Here is a 22,076-nt window from a genome sequence, read left to right as displayed (position 1 = left end):
CCATCCATCCATCCATCCATCCATCCATCCATCCATCCATCCATCCATCCATCCATCCATCCATCCATCCATCAACAGTCAAAACACTTTAGACATTTTCTCTGCACAACAGCCAACTTAACAGTGGGAACGTTTGACTTACACTACAGTGAACAAGGCTTATCGTCCTAAAGTCTGAATAATGATGTCATTGACCTTTCACATGAACTGCATTTCAACTCTTTTGCAATAGGACATGCTGAAACAATTACAAGTTAGCAGCTACTGAAGTGAAGTGTAAAATTACTGTGCAAGAAAAAAGCAACAAAAATCAACTCTCATCATTGGCAGACAAATCTTCAGTTTTTCATAAAATGACATTTTTGTGGCATTATCTGTTATCTATACTGAAACTTAGACAGCAGGCTTTTCATTCCATAGTCCTCTGTGGCTCTAAAGAAAAAATATGTTTTAGCCTTCAGACATGGTTAGAAGACAAAATGTAGAAACCTGGCAGTTTCAAGATTACTGACACTTGAAGAGCAGATATTTATACTTGTAAAGGACTCTTGAGGTGTGACTACTCTCCTCACCTTCCTTGAACTTGAATGACTATTAATTACCAGCCCTATTGTAACTGGAACTAGAATATTTTTGTAAACTGTTGGGAAGTCTGCCACTGTGGTCTCACATATTTTCTCTTATCCAAAGACTTTTTGTTTTCTGAAAACAGGGTGAGGAATTGTCACCCTGATACAGAACACCGGCCCTTTGACACTGGGAATGGACTGACAGAGACATTTTCACAAAAGAACCAAAGTTGGAAAGATTCACTTTCTCACTAGTAGCAAAAAAAAAGGGACATTGTCTGTGCCAGATGTATTTTCACTACTGGAAATACTTTTTATGTGAGTATAGAACCTGCATAGAGCATCCAGGATGCAAGACACATGACATCCATTTCCTTGCATGTGTGGATTTACTGAGCAGTAACCTGAGTACTTTTATATAATTGGAAATACAATGGCTATACTGAGGAGCCGGCAGGGTAAAGTCTGTTTAATGTGTGAAAGGGTTGTTGTTTTTGAAAATCTAAAAAGGCTAGATGCTATTGCGACAAGAAAGCCTCGGCACGCAACACACTGTCCGTGCTCACAGATAAACACTCATAAAACAATAAACAATTGTGACAGTGTAATAAAACATCATACAAACGGGACTATGTTATAGTTCCTGACCTTGACCACATTATGCCATGTGGCATTTTAGCAAATAAGACACATGCATAACAATCAACAAACAAACAAACAGAAAAAACAAAAAGGCTGTGTTGATATCATGCTGACTGACAAAACTGTGAAGTTGATTCTGCTGTTCACCTAGATGGCATGGTGCCAAATCATTGAAACACCCTCCAAGTTGAAGTTTTCTGTCGGTTTGCTGCCTCTTTACCAAAGCACCATCCTCTGATTAGGACAAAGACACGTTGTGGAAGACAGCCAGAGATTAATAATAACTAATGATTAAATGCAGAGTGGTGTACAAACACATAGTGAATGAAACAATGTGAGTGAAGAAGAAACACTCAGCCTAGACCCATTGCAGCATAACTAAGGGAGGATTTAGGGTCACCAGCCCTGACCATAAACTTAAAAAGGAGGGTTTTAAGCCTGGTCTCAAACTTAGAGAGGGAGTCTGTCTCCTGAATCTAAACTGGGAGCAGGTTCCACAGAAGAGGAGCCTGGAAGCTGAAAGCTCTGGAAATGTTCATTTAACAGGTGAATGCTACTAATATAAACAGGTGTCTGTTCAAAATGATTCCCTTACTAACCTCAGAATTTAAAGTATAAGCTTGCCCTTTCGTGTGTTATCATTTTGTTGATAACTTTTTAACATTTACTCAAACATATTGACCTGCTTTACACCCTTGTTGATTAGACAGTGTGGTTGCAACATTGCCACTGAGTGAAAGACTTAATTAGTTACAAATTCTTATGAGGGAACTTTTAGAAGTTTTAGAGTCCCGATGGCTGAAATCCAGGTGTTATGAAAGGTAGCAGGAAAACTGATATGAGTTTAATGTTCAGGAGAGTGACGTTTGATCCACCTCATGGCAGTTAAACCTGCACGTGCGCAGCCAGCACACCATTAAAAGTATTTGTGGACATGTGAAGTAAAGATTGAGGGGGCACTGTTTACACTGTTTTCCTGAAAAAGAGAGGATTGCCTGTATTGAAACATTTCAAATCAAATGCTGGTGGCTCTAAAGTGCAAAGTTTGATATAGGAAAAGTATTAAATCAGTGCAGTCACTGTTCTTAATTGTTTTCCTTTGGTTTATCTCTTTCAGTTTCTCCCTTCAATGAGAGACAGTAAAAGGATGTGTTGTCATATGAAGAGGTCACTTAACTCTATGATTTAATTATTTGTAATACACCTGACACCAGGTATTCAGTGTACAATGTTTCATTTTAATGTAAGGATTTTTTTTTGACAAAAATCCAGCTCATTTGTACACGACTAAATAAGATTTAGCCTATAGCACGACTAAAACACAGTGTGAGTGTGTATGCATGCATAAAGTCTGTTTGTGGGATAGAAAAGAAAGTAATATAAGGTGATACAATCACACTGATCTGATACTGCCTTGATGGCTTACTCAGCAACATATTGTGCTGATCTGCTCTTACTGGGTTTCATTCTTTCACCTTCATATTTGGACTTTAACTTCTCAAGCACAAACCTTCTCTTGCCAAAATAATTGTCACGCATTCATGTTTACATAGAAATGTAAATAAATTCAAATATTCGCTAGTTGAAATGAAAAGATACAAACTGATGCTTTTAGTACAAACTAATTTCACCTCTACTCTGCTGCTGCAGCCTTTTCTGGAAAGCGACATTTTTCGCTTTAACCACATGATGGCGCCAAATTCTTAAGAATCGCTACACCAGTACTAGTCACTGTAGAAAATCTGCTTGCACAGCCACGGGGCCCCAGCAGTGAGGAGGACACTCCGCAGCTCTATTTAACAGTTGAAGGATTTTGCTCTGCGGTCTGGTTCCATTTGTGCTTTTACAGAAAATCACTGTTAATCAATACAAAGTTATCATGAGCGATTACCTTTTTATTCTCTAATGAAAGATTTCTACTCTGGTGGGAGTGGTCTCTTCCAGATGAGGGTCAACAAGCGGTTAGATTGATATGAAAATGATCTGCAATGTGTAAGCTGTGGACTTTAAAATCGACCGATCGAAACACACCCAACGCTCCTTTCCACTCCACCGCCATCTTTAAAACATCTTTTAGAAAAAGGTTGTTTCATCCCTCCAGTGGAGTTTTTGGAGATGTGTACATTCAGTGCCAAAGATGTTTTGGCATCATGTGATGGCTCAACGCCTAAGAAACTTTTTGTTGTGTGTTTTCATTTATCACCCCTCTGTACTTGCACAGCGGTTGACCTTTTGTTGCCTGCACTTTGTGGTCAGGATTGCAGCATCAGCTGAGTTTCCAGAAGAATAAGTGTCTCTGGTTGCTGTGCTTTTAGCTGCACGATGCGAACAGGAATGTCCACACATCTTGCGTTTGCAAGATGGGTTTAATACATGCAACGATTTTAAAGGCTTTTCTATACATTCTGCTAAACACGGCTTGCATGCACTCTTATATAACTGGACATGTAGGCATTCGAGTCATCACACAAAACTTCCAACTAAAATCACGGCATAACTGTTCTCTGCGATTAAGCATCTAAACGTTAAGGGGTTAAACACGTGCGCGCTATGATGAACAAAACCGGACAACGGTGACATCAAGCTTTTACTTGTCTCTTAGATGGAGAGAGTAAGACTTCTAAGGTACATCTTTAGGTCTGAGTCTCTGAACGGATGCGCGCCGACCTTGGAGTCTCCAGACGCGCAGAAGAGGATTTTGCGCACTGAAATCAAGCAGAGCCTAAAAGCGAAGACAGCGAGCTGACTATTGTCTGTCTGACTGCAGTCCTGGCACTGGGATACGGGCACGCTTGGCTGTGTTTTACTGCGCATACTGACAACTTAAGACCAACATTGCTCCGGATTGAGTAAGGGAAAATATAGTCCACAGTTTATTTCGCTTTGCCTGGATTCTAAACTTAGAGGAGCGTTGTTACAGCTGAACTGCTTAATGTAGGCGCTTCACTACTACAGACGAGCCAAAGAGTCCCAGCTGCTCCGGGGAAAGTACCTCGACATCCTGAGAGACGTTTTGAGAGGATTTTAGGTCTCTTTGCTGAACGTGGACTGAGAGAGGATGATCCCAGCCGCCTTACCGAAATAAGTGAGGTATTGCCTTTACGAAACGGTAAGGAAAAGTTTAGTATATTTCTTGAATAATTCACTGCCCCCATCTTTGATGTCTTTCCAAATTAAAAAGAGACGTTTTAAATGATTTAACGACGTAAATATTTCCACTTTTCTCTCTCTCTCTCTCTCCCCCTCTCTCTTTCTTGCAGGTGATCATAGCGATGTTTCAGTGCCATGAGCGTCTTCACCTCTCCAAATCTTCCAGAGAGGATTTAATCCCCGCTCATCTTGAATAAGTCGACAAGTCGTTGAAGATGAGTCCTCTGCAAACATTCTTGTTGTTTTTCCTCCTGCACCAGGTGAGGAGTGAGATGAGTGAATGAAAAGAGGCTAATTATGCAGAAGCATGTCTCCGACTGCGAAAAAGTAGAGATGAAGCATTTTTATTATGCTGTAGGACTCTTACGAGATAATTATTTCTTCACTCTAGGTAATGGTTTAAACTTCTTTTGCTTATATTTGTTTTGTTGGCCTGTCTTTTATGTGGATCCTTATCACGCAGCTGTGCAAGACTTGTCTATCTCCACATTGTGCCAAACTGAATAATTTCCTGGCATGAAATTTTATTTGGCACAGTCATCAGGAGCAAATTCATTTGCCGAGCAGAACTCCTCATTCAGTCTTACAGGGATAAGCTTAATTGTTTTATGTTATCAGGGCTCGCACACTATTCAGTGAAATACTTTTCATGTGTTTTTTTTTTAAATCCATAAAATAGTAAATAATTTAATACCCTTAGAAATGGCATCATTTCTTTCTTTTCTGTAGCCACTGAAAAATATGGTAAAAACAAACACAATGAATAACATAATGCAAACATAATGCATTTAGTAATCCTGGAAAGACTCCAGCTTTGCTTTAATGCGCATCATGTATTCTACAATATGCAGTTAATTACCATAAAAGCATCTGAGTTTATTATTTCTATTTGATATTGTGGCTTTTTGTAAGACCATCAGCTTTCTCAGCTATGGAAATTTTACATTACAAGCAGAGTGTTGCAAAAGGTAATAGGTTAGAATGAACAATTAGGTAATATTCTAAATAGAGACACAGAATTACCGAGGTAAAAAAAAAAATCTACTGACGATATTTTATAAAATATGCTATTAATTTTTGTGCTGGTTTGCAAAGTTTAAATATTCTTTTCTTTCAGGGTTTATATTCAGTATTATGTCCTTGGGTGTGTTGCTTCTCTCAATCACAGCTCATCTGAAAATGCAACCTGCCTCTTCATCCCTTCAGGTGCACCTTTGGTGATCACTGGAATCATTAGACGTCTGTGTTGAACCCCTAACCTGTTTTAAGTGTCTTTGCTCTCAAATTGTGGCCAGAGTTCTTTTTTTATTATTACTTTTTCCCCTTTCAAGACAACTGAGAACAATAGATGGAAATTGAAAAACCCAGGGATTTTAAAAGCTTGATGATAACGGTGATGTCCCTGTTAATCCAAAGAAAATTATTTAGTATTTACCAGAGAATGATTGTGTTAAGCTTCTAGACGTAATCTTTCTGTAGTCTAGTTCAGGTTTTAATGCAGCAAGCACTCGGAAGAAAGTTCATGAGCTTTTGGGGAGTATAAAGGCCTTTCCTGCCCTTTCCCCACCCCCATCATATCGTGATGTTGTCCCCTATAGATAGTTGAATACAGCGAGGGTATTAGCGTTTTCATCCTTGCTTTATGGATTCTTGCCATGATCAAACTTGCACCGAAAATGCCATGGGATCGAAGAAGTTCTTCACATCTGTGCCATCCTCAAAGAGGACCTCTTTAAAGATAGCCTTCAACTGTGCAGCTGCAGCAGCAAAGTGCTGTCTGCTTTGGCTGTGGTTGTAATCAGCCCTGTGCCTTCTGGGAGCTGTGCCTCCAGAGAGAGACAGACTGCCTCCCTGGAGAGGCTCTCTTTGTATGCCTCAGTAGCTTCCCTCCCAACAGATTCACCAATGTCTGACTGGGGATGTAGTGGCCGTTATCAATATTACCCTACCTTCTTAGGTTCAAAAAAATCCCAAATATCTGACCCTCAGTAAAGGAATGGAATAAGTGCTGCAATACATCATGATGTATGAATAAGATTTCTTTTTTGTTAGTGTATGAACCACTGAAAAGATGCACAAGGATAATGCCCATCAGCGCAAGGCCAGATTTTGAACCCGAGAAGCATTCTGTGATAGAGGATTGCACGCAGGACCTTAAACCCCTTGATATGAAATTTTTAAGCTTCTTGTTTTAAGTAAAAATCCAGAGTTTGAAAAAGTGGTCCAAATCCTCAAAGACCCCCAGATACAATCACACTTTTCTTCCCATCGCTCGTCACATGCACATTCAATTAAAAAGCGCTTAGAACATGAATCAAGCGGTGAAAATGTAACCCTGGACCCAGCATCTGTGCCATGCCCCAGGGACAAATAAGAGGGTCAAAGCCATCCTGGGAGAATCCATTCTTCCCCCTGACATCTGCTGCAGTTATCCTCTGTGCAATGACAGCAGAACAATGTAGATGAAGATGAAACATATTTGAGAGCCGTGCTCTCTGCCATCTCAGCCCGTCCTGCCCTACGTCTATACCAGAGACTGCACGCAGGGAAAGTGGGGTTTTCAACTCTGCTTGGGATTAAGTGTTAGGAGACGTTGACAAAGTCTATTACGCCTTTATGTCTTTTTGCCAGGGTGAGAGCTCCTCTGGTAATATTATGTCACAACAGAGCATCTATATGGCCCATGCCAAGAGGATCAGTCGCAGCGTTAGATGTATTGCTGCCTTTTTCGTTACCGAAAACACCACCCAGGGTTGAACTGAGCGCGGAAGACAAGAACGTCTTAAAAGATGGGTGTGACGCACTAGCGAGACGAAGCTTAGCTGGTTACTAGTAAGCTGAATGCGTCTTGTACTCCAGATCACGCCAGGCTTGGAGTTCATCCCTGCAACTTTGATGTGCAGTGATTTAAGGGATTACGAGTCATTTCCCAAAGGATTTAGCATTAATTTTCTACAGTTAATAATTTATTTAAAAACATGTGTTTACTTATTTGGTCAGGCGAATATTTAAAAAAGTCTTTGTTACAAACAATCAGATATTTTAGACACAAATATTGCTGTAAAATTCTGCCAGAGGATTTTCCCCCTAGTTGTGTCCCCCCCCCCCCTCTCTGCAGTGGTAGAGTGAGACAGTGATGCTCTATTCAAAGGCAGAAAGGGTTCTGGCAAGGACAACAGTTTTATCCCTGTCTTCATAACAAAACACAAATTCTACATAAAATCCATCTCTAAGGGCTCTTTAACCCTTTTCCCCTTCCCCATGCTCAATTAGGTTTGGTTTTATTATTTATTTATTGTATATTTAAAGGCAACTAACACTGGGAAGTGTAATAAAATGTACAGTGGGGGGATTAGGAGCAGCTCTTTAATCTCACGCTTCTGATAATACTGCATGGGCTGATTGATTAGTTTTTCAGGAAGCTTATGTCAGAAAAACCTAATCCGTCTTTGGATTGTGCCAGCCTTGTAAGGTTTTCCGCGCTGCCACTTTATCATGGCGGCGAATTACAGAGCTGCTGGGCTGTGATAAGGTCCTCGTCTCTTTTACAGACCCCACCGCCCAACCCCCTGCACCTCCCTTTCCCTCTGGACAATAAAAAAAAAAAAAATGTGTTTATATTCTTCACATCCCTGCTCTGCCTGGTCTTCACATCAACCTCTCCCAGGATTTGCCTTGTAAGAAAGGGAGAAAAAAAAAGAGTGGAACTTAAGTCTTCAAAACCCCACCAGAGAAATTGGGTGGAGAGAGAAAAAAAATATGAGAGAACACGTCTGGCAGACCAGTAGAAATTTCTGTGGAAGTGATTAAACATTGGATTGACAGAGTGAAGGGGCCTTGTATGCATGCGTTGCCTTCCAGGAATCATTTTGGAGCTTACATGGAGCTGATCTGTATCTGTGCTCATATTGGGGTCACAATCTTTCTAGCCAGGAGGCCTGACTAGATAATCCCTCATAAACAATACTGTCCGTGGCATTTTCAGTCCTCAGCTTGTATGTTGTCTCAGACCTCTGAAGAAAAGGTTGTCGCTTCTCCGAGTGAAATCCCTCAAATGTAGCTCGCAGCCACTACAGGTTCTTCTGACTGTATTGAGCCCCGCAGCCTGCTCCTTTCCCAATCATCAGTCATAATTGTGTTTGTACCGGCAATAAATCCATGATAAAGGTCTTGAAATGAAGAGAAAGAAGCTCCAAATGATTGATAGCTATGACACAATTGCCCTTTGCTTTGACAATAAGCCTAATCACGCCACGGTATGGCCCATTAAAGACTTTAGTCAAACAATTATAAGCTGCACGGCTATTTTCTCGCTAGCTGCTCGTGGGATGTGAACTGTTTAGGATGAAGTGCAGAGCCTCTCTAGTGGTGCAGGAAACATTATGTTTAATATGATGTTGAGTTTCCTGATCTTGGTCCACAGCTATGAATTTTTATGGGCGATGTGCAGCCCGAGGCGGTGTTAGATCTAGAGGCTCTGCTACCTTATAGCATTGTCATTACCTCTCTGCAGTGTCAGAAGCATCCAGCACTCACTGATGCACAGCGCCAGTGTTTTGAAGACTGTTGTTTGTATTGCTCTTTACTGCCGTGCTGCAACAAAACTAAATGTCGCAATCAATTTATGGAGAGAAGAAGAAATTTTGCCCGCATCCAGAGAGGGGATGGAGTATGATGCCACGGTGCCACTTTTTCTTTTAATTAGTCAAATATTTACATTAACACTACGTCTACCAGCTACCACACTGCAATCACACGAAATCGTGACTTAACAGGCGATGTTTCTTCTTTAAATATTTTCAAATTTCCTGAAAACTCTGACATAAGAAGTTGTTAATTACCGTCTGTGTGGTTCTTGGAGAAGGCAATCACATTTCATGTCAAAGCTCTGAGAAATGATTGACCTCTTTAATTAAAACTGTATTGCCTTTCTGTTAAAGGAAAAGTGTGACAGCTATAGAATAAGTACAATAAATCTCCCTTCTGATTATTCTCAGTTTTGCATTTCCTCCTCTGCCTCCAAGCTTTGAGCCCCCTTTTCTTTTTCAGCATGTCATTTTCAGCCATAACAAAGCACTGTCAGCTCCCCTCTGTCTTTGTATATTTCTTGTGAAGTACCTGTCTTCACAGCTACTCAGAGGAAAAAGGAAGCAACGTCTTTCCAACTCTTGTTTCTTCTTCAAAGAGCCCTGTTTCTGTGAAATCAGCCACGGCGCAATCTGCTCGGAGAACAGAAACATTTTGCTCTGTCAAATTTAGCGGACGTGCTTTTGAGCAAATCAAGCAAAAACATTTTGGAATAAAACGCTCCTATCATTCACGGCGCGGATTTGAAGAGGAGAAAATGTAAAACTGGGGTTGTCGCATGCTCACAGAAAAGGAGCTCAGAGAGAGAAACATTTAGATTACGTCTTCCTGAGATGAAAGCAGAAAAAAACCTAAAAGTAGAACTTTGAAGTATTAATTTAACAACAACACGCCATGCCTCCTTAAGCTGAGCAGTTTTACAAGCACAGCTACCATTGTCGTACGAAGTATAAGGTGTTAAAACCAGTCAAGAGAATGGTAATTACACTGAGTCCAATGTGCTTTGTGGTATTATCCTTCTCAATCCCTATCAGCTATCAGGCATACGGAGGTGCGTGGCAGGTGTCAGGAGCCAGCACAGAAGTTGGCGCTCTGACCATGTAAGGGGATTATGAAACTGATGATGCGTTGAAAGGTAACGTCTGCCTAAAAGTGAAGTGTTCAGGGCTTTGCAGCTGTCATATGTGGCAGGTGGCGAGATAACACTAGTATCCAGATTACCTGGAGGCTCTCTTCCCAGAGCCTCCCGTCACTCTCTCTCTCTTCTCTCTTGGTGGGATCTTTGTTAACACTTTGGAAACACCTGACATCATCGCTGAATTCAAAGTTTCCACACCGAGCCATGCTCACTAACATCCCATTTTCACCCCCGTGTCTCATGCAGTTAATTAACAAACTGTCAGAATGCATTTTAATTGATACTGAGTATTTTATAGCAAGATGATGATGATTTTCATTGTCTTTTGAACTACAGAGTCAAAGTTTGTGTTATTATTCTGCTCAAGTCCCTGCATGTAAACGTCTATTTCATCCTAAACTTATCACGTGGGTTTCCACATTTTTACAGCTGCAAATATCTGTAAAAGGTAATCAAATGTCATATTTTAAGTATTTTAAAGCATTTTTTGCTCAATCCAGTTTTAAGTTAATTTGAAGATTAAACACACACACACACAGGCTCCTCCCAAAAATGTAATTTTTTAAATAAAGAAGACTTAAGAACAATTTTACCCAAAGAAAACAAATATATTGGATCTGGTAGGAAGTTAAATGAGCTCTTACTGAAACTGACTTACACATGAAATACACTTCATAGCAAGATTACCTTTCCCCCCCCCACATGAATGACACGCCCTGCATTGTATTGAACAGAAATTTTGTGATTTCTCTTGTCAAATGCATTGACAGATAACAGATAATTCATAGCCTTAAATACGGCTTTACAGTGGCTGCAAGCAAAAGGTCAGACAAGTGAGCAGACATAATGCGTCTCTTGGCATGGCAGGCTCTAACAGGACAGGCTCTGCCTCTCGTCGCAATCAAAGTATAACAGGCCCGAGCTAACGGTGGTGTAATTTCCTGTAATTTGTTCAGTTTAACAGGAGTCGCTGAAGCATGTTTCCACAACGACACGGCGGGAGAAGCAATTGTGTATTATTTGGACTGCCTGGTACATTGTCTCCTGCAGGGCAATAGGTGGCAATAGTAAATGTCCAAAAGAGTTGAGGCGAGGCGACGTTTCGGTCATTGTCATTTCAGATGCAGAGGAAAAAGAGAGGATTGTGTGATCGAGCCAGACAAGAACAACGCTGACACTATTAACATGACTAATGGCTCACATCGTATGATTTATGCTAGCCAAAGGAGGGTTATATTACGTGCTATAATTTATGCTAATCATAGGTTGCGAGCAGCCCCGAGTGACATCATGAGCTGTCAGATAATGTTTTGCCACAACGTGTGCATGCAAACAGGCACAAATAATAAATTTGGGTTCAATATGCTTTAGATGCTATAATAACTCAACAAGGCCAGATTTGTTGCACTGTATTTGTGTGAAAGCAAAATAGGACTTGACTGGAGACAAACTCTATTGCTTTAAATTCGGCATACTTGGATTTTTTTTTGAAGATGAATGTGGGCAGGTGTTGGAGTTGCTCTCTTTTGAGACATATTACCCTTTCTTTTCTTTCATCAAAAGAGGTTTAGGGTCAAGGGCAGCTTTAGATCAACAGCATTGCAAGTAGTGGAAATAAGAGTGTCTCTCACTGAGATGAATGCTCGCTGATGTCGGCTCTAAGACATTAACCCTCATCCTCTGCTGTCTTCATAGATAATTTCTGAAAAATGGCTTCAAGTAGTTAATATTCAGTGATGTAACACACAACAGAAGGTCTAAGCAACAGCTGCAATTCTTCCTAACTTCCTAAAAAAAGGTGGGCGGAGGGGCGAGCCTGAAAACTAAGTGCAATATTTTTAATAGATGAAAATATGCATCCAACTTTTGGGAAAAGCAATCAGATATATTATGTTTCTTTCTGCTGCTTTTTGCACACAAAGCTCTCAATTTGTAACAATTTTTCTCTTTTCACATGCCTCTCAAATTTTAGGCTTTAGTTACGCTCCATTAAATATTGCACGGCTAGAAAAGATCCAACCTAAAACTAACAAGGATTTCTATGTGGCTGGGTGCCTGCGTTTGCCTTTTCTCTTTGCTCCAAGCCAACATGGAGAAACGCACCATAACAATCTGCAAAGTCACACACATCGGATTTTTTTCTTGCAATTAAATCAACAAGGTTTCAATACATATTTCGTGCGAAGCAAGAAATCCAATATTCATACTTATTATTATCTCTGTGCTCAAGCACCAAAGTTGGATTTTATTTTACTCATAGATATGCCTCTTCGCCCATCCACCGAATATCCTGATAGCGCCAGCGGACTTGTTACATATTATGATAGCGATGCGATGATCCTCTATGTTTCGGGCAAATCTGTCAACAGTAAGAAGGAGAAGCGATGAGTGTGTAGATACAGAGCTAGCGATACAGCTGGGATTATAGAAATGAAAACATCAGCATCACGTCTTTTTGAGCTTGTCTTCCTGCCCTCTCCTCATCGTCAACACTTGTACAGAATGTGTAGACAGCCACAGACTGGCCTTCTGTAAATACACGGCAGTGGTTAAAGGAGTGTCTTTACAGTCAGTATGAAAATCATATACTACACAGAAATGTAACCACTAAAGAAATGCACTGACTTTCTACTCGGCACCAATTGTACCAATATATTTTCACCACAAATAATGTGAGCTGTGTACGCTGAAGATGAATTAAAATTGAGATCTATAACATCTTTTGCAGGAATGTCATGACACTTGAGGCTGTAGTCTGTCTCATTTTCACAGAGGTCAGGTGGTAATGGCCTAAAGGATTATACTGGGGGGTAGCAGATATGCTACATGCACACTCACTCACTAACTGTAGCCTCCTGTGATTGGTAAGCTGCCCCCGGTGTGTCGATTTGCTGTTACGATCCACCACAGTGCTGAAGCACCTGCCATGTGATTCCCCGGACGGCCTCTGATTAAAAGTGATGGGTTTGGAGCGTGAGGCTGTCCCAGCGATCTGAGCACCAATCTATTCTTCAGCAGAATGTAGACTCTCTCTGTGGGCTGCTTTAGCGCCTCCAGGGCCTCCTCTCATGGAACCGGCTCTGGGTGTAAATCATTACAAATGATATGCCCTGTAACATCAGGAGGAAGATGGCTAAGGAAGGACTTTGCACAGACGATTGCAGGCTGAGAATAGTTTTAATCTGAAAGATGCTACTTGTCATGTTGAATGTTTGAAAGCAAGAGTCTGCAGTCCATCCAGCTCTGCTACATTTTTTTTTTTTGGTCTAATGCTAGCAGCACTGGCTGAGCAGCTCCTAATATGACAGGTGTTTCGTCGCAATAGAGCTGGGTAAGTATTACGAAAGGCAGTGGCGAAGGCGGTGCAATTTTTGTGGGGTGTCCAGATTTTTACTATGTGGAAGCGCATCAAGTTAATGAAGCTTCAGACACAGAAAATTAGCAGAGAAATGAATTTCACCACCAAAGTGAGGTCAATTTGCACAGATAAATCCATGAAGAACAGTCGAGTGCATCATTGGAACTGCTCGGTTTGCACTGATGAGCAGGTTAATTGCCCATTTTGTTTATTGTGAGAAAGATGCCTGAAACCAATTTTCCCCAGACGCATATCTCAGCCTTATGCACTGGGAAAAAAAAAATCAGCTATGGAAAACCCAGAAACAGATTAGTTTAGCTTGCCTCTGTATCAACTTCATTTCCTGAGCAAAAATGTGATTTAAAAACCAAAACAGAAACAGAAAAGCAGACTTCAGATCATGAGTTGGCCACATTGTCAGTTGTGAAAGGCTGTGAAAGATTTGGTCACCATCAAAGTACAAAAGCTGTAGACCTGCCCGTGGACCAGAACCCATCACAACCAAACACACTGCCACCAGCTTCTCTCTCCAAATGCATTTTAACGGCATCTCTTTAGATGATCCAGAAGCCAGATGTCACTGGTTTCTTAATAACTTTCTAGAGGCTAGTTCTGGTCACTATGGCAATTACCTTTATGTCAAGCCTCTAAAAGATATGTCTACCCACGGGACAAGCAGGCAGCCAGCTCCATAATGCTCGTTACAGATGAATGTCGAGGCTGATTCATCCTGACTCGCTGTGTGGTTCGCTGCTGCTCAAGCTACCGTCAGGATGTAAGTTTCATGAAAAGCTCTTGATTGTACTGATTGCCACAACATTAGATTGAATTGCCTATTTATGCATGGTTCTGTAAGAAAAGGCCCCCGAGGTGTAGAAATGACAGGTGAAAAATAAAAGCCACAGATGTTCATGTCTGTAATAATAACAATGCACTTCTACACACAGTAAAAACAGGTAGTCCTGCATGCAAAGCAGCGTAAAAGCTGGAGGTTCATAGACTATTCACCCAACTCTGACTTAGGCACAAATGTGTATTTTCCACTCTGTCTTCAACAGCTACACTAGGGTGTGTACTTTGAGGATGTGGTTGAAGATTAATTTTTGAAAACCTTTTTTCCGTTCATTTATGCAGGAAATTAATGCGCACATATGAAAAATGTGATCGCCACTTGTCAGCCAATATTAACAGTTTAATGTAAGCCTGTGACAAAAAATACGAGTCCTTAAAAGTCGGTTACAAAAAAATGTTTAGTCAGGATGTGCAATGTTTTTCAGTTAAAAATGTATTTTTCTGTATTCTTTGGAGATATTTAAGCATTTTCAAAACAAAATAGAATAAAGTAGATAATACTGATAGATCTCTAAGTAGCTGATTCTTTTTTATGTAAAATTAATGCATTACTTAAACAGTCTTTTACCGTTTAAATTTAATTGTGGGTTGTAAACTATATATGGCCCCATAATTTCCTAAAAAAAAAGCTGTTTTGAATGCAAACATATACAAGCATAAACATTTTACTCCTGACATTATATATGTATATACATATACATTTTTTATCAGTCCAAATGTGTTTTATTTATTTGAATTTAGAATTCTAGTCACTATAACGTTAAAGATGGAGTGTCTATTAAAAAAGAAGGCTTAGCTCAGCTAATGAGAGTGATTAAGGTGCTCTTTCAGAGAGGAACCGTGTGTTTTATGCATGACATTTGATAGTGAACTGGAAATATCAGCTATTAGCACCTTGTGTGAGACCTTACTGTTTTTGCTCATCTTGGTGGATGTACCTTAAAATTACCAGGAAACTGTTTGGTGCATAGGCCTTTATCTTTACTGCTGTATCACTAAACATAGTCCTTTATAGGGCAGATAGAACACTGACTGCTGTGGTGTAAAAGCGTGATATCTGTGCCGGGGTGTCTGAGGTTCACGCATGTCTTTGTGTTTTAATGTAGGACATGCAGGAAAAGGAAGAAGCTAAACCACACTAGCAGATATCCGTAATGTTTGCCACGAGTCACTGCGCCTTGTGCTGTTGAAATGAGGTCTGGTGTTTTCAGCTCTATAAGTCTACAGTTATTATCATAATAATGTCTTGTTTCAAGTTGCCCTGAAACGCCTCTAGCACGGCAGCACCGATTAAGAAATCTTAATTAAGCTTTTGTAGATTCTCCTTCATCAGACCTTGCCTTTTTTTTCCCCTTTTTTTTGTACAAAACCTCAGAATCCTTTAGTCGGTTTTAAGAGACATCGCTGCTGCCTAAATGAACAAGGTGTGCTCGAGTGTGTGTTGGTGCTTTGGTTGTGCAGGGAGGCAGCGAGAGAGAAAGAAACCAAAGCCTATGTGTCAGTGCCAGCTTTCAAGTTCCTAGTGCTTCATCTCTCTTGGGGCATTTAAGTATTAGATATCCCTCTGCTGATCCCCTTGTTGTCACAGCAATTTCCCCAGTTGCTCATCATACTTAAACTCCTCTCTCTTTTCCATTATAATCATCCTATACAAAGCACACCTGAGATTTACGCAGAAAGACAATTTGGTTTCACCTCTGAAGCCGCGCAGCATGACACCCAACGTGTTAAAGATATAACAGTTTGAGCTGGCGGGAAGACAAGTGCCGAATCTTCCTTGTTCACAGCAGAGGAAAAATGTTCCTATTGAGAGCCTGCAGATTTTATGCTTAGCATCATCTGCTGTTGTGATGTTATAAGAGTCAAATCAAATTAACAGCTGAGCTCACATAAGGTATTACTAAGTGGCTGTATCAGTGGGGAATAACGCCACTGGAATTGGTTGATTAAATGACTTTGGATGTGATGAACTACACATAGGGGCATTATTACAGTGTTGCCTCATTCATCCATGTTTACAGGGAGCAACTGTCTTAATTAAGCATTGTGAGAGGTGATAAATGGGCCGGGCTCACTGTCCGTGGGAGACCCATTGATTTCACATTACATATCCAGATAGGCGAGCCATTACCTTCCGCTTTAGGCATTAAAGTGTTACCGCAGTCTCGGACATAAGCAGCACAGTAAAGCAAAGCTGTAATTATAAGACACAGCAGCACAGCTTAAGGTGAATGTAGCCCTGTTACATTTCAGATGGAAAGGTTTGGGTATATGTGACAAAACAAATTGTGCTAGACAGACCTAGTTTGTTAGCTTTATACACATATGCCTCCGTTCAGCTTACAGCAAAAATATAATTAGTCTGGAAATAGTATGCAGCATCTCTGTGAGAATTCAAGCAGCCGCTGCTCTGTACTTTCAACATCTGCTTCTCTCAGTGATCCCTATAACTGGGCCCGGGGAAAACCCAGCACTACTAATTACTAATAAAACTAGCTAAGCTTATTGCTGTGAATTATTAAAGCTTTATCTGAAGTGGACCAGGAATCGTTCCTAAAGCTAAACGGCTTTGAGGTACAAGGAGGGATCACGGTTCATTGCTGCGTCTGGATTAGCACTTAGCACTATACTTTATATACGTATATACTTTATACGTACGTACTTCATGACACTACCGTGGAAGAGTGTTTATAGGTGGACGCGAGCTAAAGTTTAGATTCACCTTTCCCTGAAGTCCATGGGAATATCTGTGCACTCTAAGTTCATCAGTGCATCATGTGTTCAGTTTAATACAAACTTCTTGTTTCCTCCCTTCTGTGGTGCCCCTGCTATCTAGCAGTAGTGTATTACATGCTATTTATTTGCATGTGCATGCACTTTTTAATGCTATATTTATATTAATGATTATTTTCTATTTATTTATTTATTTGGTTGTTGTTAAGTGATGCCCAGTGAATGCTATTTAGCTTCTTGCACAGACCTGTAATAATCTTCAGTATCCTATTACTGAGTTTACAATAGTACGAGATGCTGCTGTTGAATTTTCTGTATTTAATCTTTATTTCATTTGTGAATATCTGTTTGTTTCCCTTTACTTTATTAATGAACCCATAATGAATCATTTCATAAATATCTATAACAAAGGATTTTAGGATATGCTAGAAGATGAATGTGAAAATTGTCCATACTGCCCCTAGAGCAGTAGTTTTAGCTGGCAACCGATTCCAGGAAGAGCCCCAAACCTTTTGGAGGTGTAAAAATCTGCCAAATGAAACATGTGGAGCTACCTTCTGTGGTGACACCTTGTGAATATTATTTATTTATATTTACTGTATGGGTAAATGTTTTTACCATCTGCTTTATACCAATGGCAATTCTCAAAAACACAGAAACTTCATACATACCAAACCCAAGAACCTATTACTGTTAACTTGTGAGGTGGAAGTTGGTCTTCAGAACTGGCAATCGTGCGTAAGGTTTATCTAACATTAACCATATTAGTTATTCATAGGCTCATGTTGTCTATATGCACGCTATCATTTTAGCTCTCTACAGCTGCAGCTTTGCTGCTTTTTTCATTATTTGTGTATGTACCTTTCTCTTTCTCTGCTCTGCTACATGTCAGTGAAACAGACAAATGCAAAGCAGAGTAGCAAAGTATAATGAATGTGAATTCATCTATGTAGAATTACCAAATAGAAAGTTTTTAAAGAACACCCATCAATCCATTTTCTTAAACCCTTAACCAACTAGGGTAGTAGAGGAAGCCTCTTAGCTGACAGTGAGTGACAGGTAGAACACCTTGGACAGGCTATCAGTCCATCACAGGGATAAGACCAAAAGACACACAACCATTCTCAGTCAAATTCCCACCTATGGCCAATTTAGAATCACAAATTAACCTAGCATGCATAAATTTTTTTGAGGAAACCAGAGCACACAGAAAAAACCTATGCAAGCACAAGGAGAACAGTCAAATTCCACAAAGAAAGTCCCTGAGCTGAACAGGAAGTTAAAACCCAGAACTTTCTGGCTTTGAGGCTGCCACTGTTAAATGAAAGTCTATAAAAACACTACTGCCATCTGAAAAAGAACATATCAGAAAAACTAAGTACACCCCATGATTCATGAGCATCTTTAGGGACAATAACTTGAAGTAATTGTTTTCTGTGTAACTTTATCAGTCTCTCCCAGCATTGTGGGTCCACTCTTATTTACAGTGTTGCTTCAGTTCATTGAGCTTTGTGAGCATTCATTTATGCAGTTCTCTTAAGAAGTGAACATAAACAGTTGCAGATTGTAGATTTGTTGGCATGCTTGGGATCATTGCGCGACCTAGTTGGGCCAACCTTTAGCTGATGCTGTGGCTGTTTTGATGGCCTTGGGGTGAATTTGGCACTCCTGGGAAGATCGTGGCATTGTGTTATGATACACCTGAATGCTCCAGACCAACAAACTGCTAAAATGTATTTATAGAGGTGATCACACTTGCTAACGATCAGTTATTATTAGCAGCACTTGGCTGCTATCTACCCTTTTCACATGACTGCACAGAGTTTTGTCAAAACTTTCTTATACACGTCACGTTAACAAGCAATGAATTTGAATGAATGAAATTGCATTTCACAAAGGTTTTCACGTTGGTTAATTGTTTTTTCTATCTATCTCTGTTCTGTTTCCTATCAAGGTCTCGTGCAGGAAAGTGCATGGAGGAGTCACAGAACTCATCGAGTGGAGGGACAGCGATAATGAACAGAAGATATCTCCCACCGGGGCCAGTCCACGGATCCTCAACCCCCTGCGTTTGTTTGCCAGGGGCTCCCCCGAGTTCAAGAGTAACATAAGGGAAATGACATATTTACACAGCATGGAGGACTTTTGGGACTGGTTATCTAACCAGACAGATGTTCAGGGCGCACAGGCCAGAACTAAACGCAGACCCATCGTCAAGACTGGCAAATTCAAAAAGATGTTTGGTTGGGGAGACTTCCACTCCAATATCAAGACTGTCAAACTCAACTTGCTGATCACAGGAAAGATTGTGGACCATGGGAACGGCACCTTTAGCGTTTACTTCCGCCACAACTCCACAGGTCTGGGGAATGTGTCGGTGAGCCTGGTGCCACCTTCCAAGGTGGTGGAGTTTGAGATCGCCCAGCAGTCCACACTGGAGACCAAAGACACCAAATCTTTCAACTGTCGCATTGAATATGAGAAGACGGATCGCAACAAGAAGACTGCCTTGTGCAGCTTTGATCCATCCAAGGTGTGCTATCAGGAGCAGACGCAGAGCCATGTGTCATGGTTATGCTCAAAACCCTTCAAAGTCATATGCATCTATATAGCCTTTTACAGTGTAGACTATAAACTGGTCCAGAAGGTATGCCCTGACTACAACTACCACAGTGACACACCTTACTCCTCAACAGGGTGACCTAGTAGTTGTTAGTCTGCATCAGCCTTTTGTTTTATCTTCAAATAATGTAAATGTCAAGCTCTAAACTCCTTATCCCAAAATACCTAAATACCTGAGACATGTTGCAGGAAGTGCGACTTATGAAGGGACGCACACTGGAGGGATTTGGTGAAACTTTTGTATATACTACACAAATACACAAGTTTAACACTTCAGATAGTTAGGTGTACAGGGACTTGGCTTTAGGGGTTGGCTTGGGATTCAAAAGGTAGTTACCAACCCTGGAAGAATCCACCACATCACAACAGCACATGTTCTCTGTAAACCACGGGTATAATTAGTATGTTGTCCAGATGTTTCCTTCAAGGCTAGACTATAGGCATGGAGCCCTGCTGAGTTGGAAGCGTGTAGCTGGCTTCTGGAAGAGCTGCACTCCTGCCAACATTTTCAAACAATTTTCGAACCTTGTTTAAATAGTAATGTGACAAAATGTGACAGGACTTTAAATAATGTTAACAATTACAATACCTAAACATTAATAAAGCTATTCAACAGGGCATAAAATGAAAAAAAGAAATCCCATTTGGAAGATCACTGCATTAAGAATGATTAGTCAAAATGATCATTGCCTTTGAAGTGGCGCTAACATCCATTTATACCTGTTAACAGAACACAGACAGGACAGTCTCTATTACTTCAAATTATTTTGATCAATGGAATTATTTCATTAAGGAATGAATAATTAATATGGTCTTACTACTGATCTGTTATCGTTCTTTTGTGGGGACTAAAAGCAAGTGACTTGACTGATTCAAACCACTTCCTAAAGTGCTCATGACAAAATAAGTCCATCCAACTAATCTAATGCATAAGAAACTTGAGAGCATGATCATACATTACTAACAAACTGTATGTAGGCACATATCCTAGCTTAACATGGCTGCAGCCTTGTTTGCGCCTTAAAATGTGTTGGTTTTCTGCTACAATTATCATAAGGCATGTGTATGCTAAACTAGTCTGAGATCCAACATCTGTGTTTGCAGGATGCACTTTGAGGCATCAGCCTGCCTAGTGAGCCCCACAGTGGATTAATGTGTCAGGAGAGGTGGGGAGGGGGAAGCAATAATTGCAGGACAGGTGGATTTAGTGAGTCTGGCAGACAATTATCAGCACTTTGTCATGGTTCTGCCACCAGCCCTGACATTACCTGTCTTTAATAGGCTTTAATTAGCCTGGGAAATTTCATTTACCAAGAGTGGAGAAACAAAAAGGTGGGGGTAAAGGCAAAAGTACAAAATCCATCTGCAATTTTAATGAGAAGAGGGACTAAATTTGAAATATAAGACATTTCCCAATAGTACAGCAGGCTTAAGTTGGCTGACTTTGTGTAAAAGTGGATAACATTCAGTCTTGTAGTACATGGTGTAATGTGTTCGACTCAGAAATCACTCAAATTTTTTTTAAAGCTTTTGTTAAAAACCATTCGGATTTTAAACGGCATGAGTTTTGTTATCTGGAGATACCCAGGGTTTTTAGGTTAGGGCATGTGCCACTAAAGACAAAGAATACGTTTCTGTTAGCGTCATTTTATTGGATGTATCTCATGTCTTTCCACTTCAGCTGTAAATGATTCCATCACCTGAGGTGAGGTGTACGATAAGGAACTTAACTCGGAGTTGATCTATGTTGATGTTTTGGTTCTGCTCCTTTGTGCAAATGCTGTGTGTTAATGTGTAAAACTAAACGTGTTTATTGATTATGGTTTCAAAGTATATGATGTCAGATTATCCTAATTTTTCCAGAGAACTATCAAGTATACTGTACCTTATTTTTTGGTGTTTGTTAAGAAATATCATGTAGATAAATGTCATATTTCAGCTGATGGTTAGATTGCTTTGATTTCATTTTTTGTAACTGCAGATTGTACCCAGTTTGATTTCTGCTTGCTCAAAATTGTTTCAATAGTTTCCCTTGTAAAATAGGAGTAAAAGCTCTTCTGTGTATAGTGTAATTACACTTTTCATTTTGGAATATTTGATTTCAGATTTTGTTAAAATGTAACTGTAAAGATCAATTTAGGTTTTTATGGCATTAAACCTTATTTGAACTTTGCTCAAAGCACGCTGTCACACCGAGTCAGGTCTAGTCTGTTGGTGCTCGTAGTTGTCTCGTTTCATTCCTGAAAGGACTTCTCAACAGGATAAACACACAATTTTAAGAGGTACATTTCAGGGTAGCTTTTTAATGGGCAATAAATCTGTGTCCACAGGCGTGGATGATACCAGAGGTACACCTCAGGGAGCACATCCATTTTGCCGTGGCCATCAGGGACAGGGGTCTTTTCATTCGCTTCCATTACTCTTA

General features: G+C 40.3%; 1 protein-coding gene across 1 annotated transcript; it reads left to right on the top strand.

Annotated features, from left to right (window-relative positions):
- Positions 1-3,794: 3,794 nt before the first annotated feature.
- On the top strand, positions 3,795-21,828 carry nxph2a (neurexophilin 2a). Its single transcript, XM_005745702.1, has 3 exons — positions 3,795-4,320; positions 4,472-4,621; positions 18,984-21,828. Exons 2-3 carry the CDS (start codon positions 4,577-4,579, stop codon positions 19,728-19,730), a joined length of 792 nt encoding a protein of 263 aa, XP_005745759.1. The 5' UTR covers positions 3,795-4,320; positions 4,472-4,576; the 3' UTR covers positions 19,731-21,828.
- The last annotated feature ends 248 nt before the right edge of the window (positions 21,829-22,076 follow it).

Source organism: Pundamilia nyererei, unplaced genomic scaffold (assembly GCF_000239375.1).
Source record: "Pundamilia nyererei isolate P.nyererei 1_Seehausen unplaced genomic scaffold, PunNye1.0 scaffold00163, whole genome shotgun sequence".
NCBI lineage: Eukaryota > Metazoa > Chordata > Actinopteri > Cichliformes > Cichlidae > Pundamilia > Pundamilia nyererei.
The sequence above is the reverse complement of the archived record's forward strand: the minus strand, read 5'-3'. Positions and strand labels throughout refer to the sequence as shown.

What these genes read in the sequence shown, in the direction of transcription:
- nxph2a (XM_005745702.1), top strand. Translation starts at nt 4,577, where the DNA reads ATGAGTCCTCTGCAAACATTCTTGTTGTTTTTCCTCCTGCACCAG. An exon ending in TGTTTTTCCTCCTGCACCAG is followed by an intron (nt 4,622 to 18,983) that starts GTGAGGAGTGAG and finishes TTTCCTATCAAG; the next exon opens with GTCTCGTGCAGGAAAGTGCA.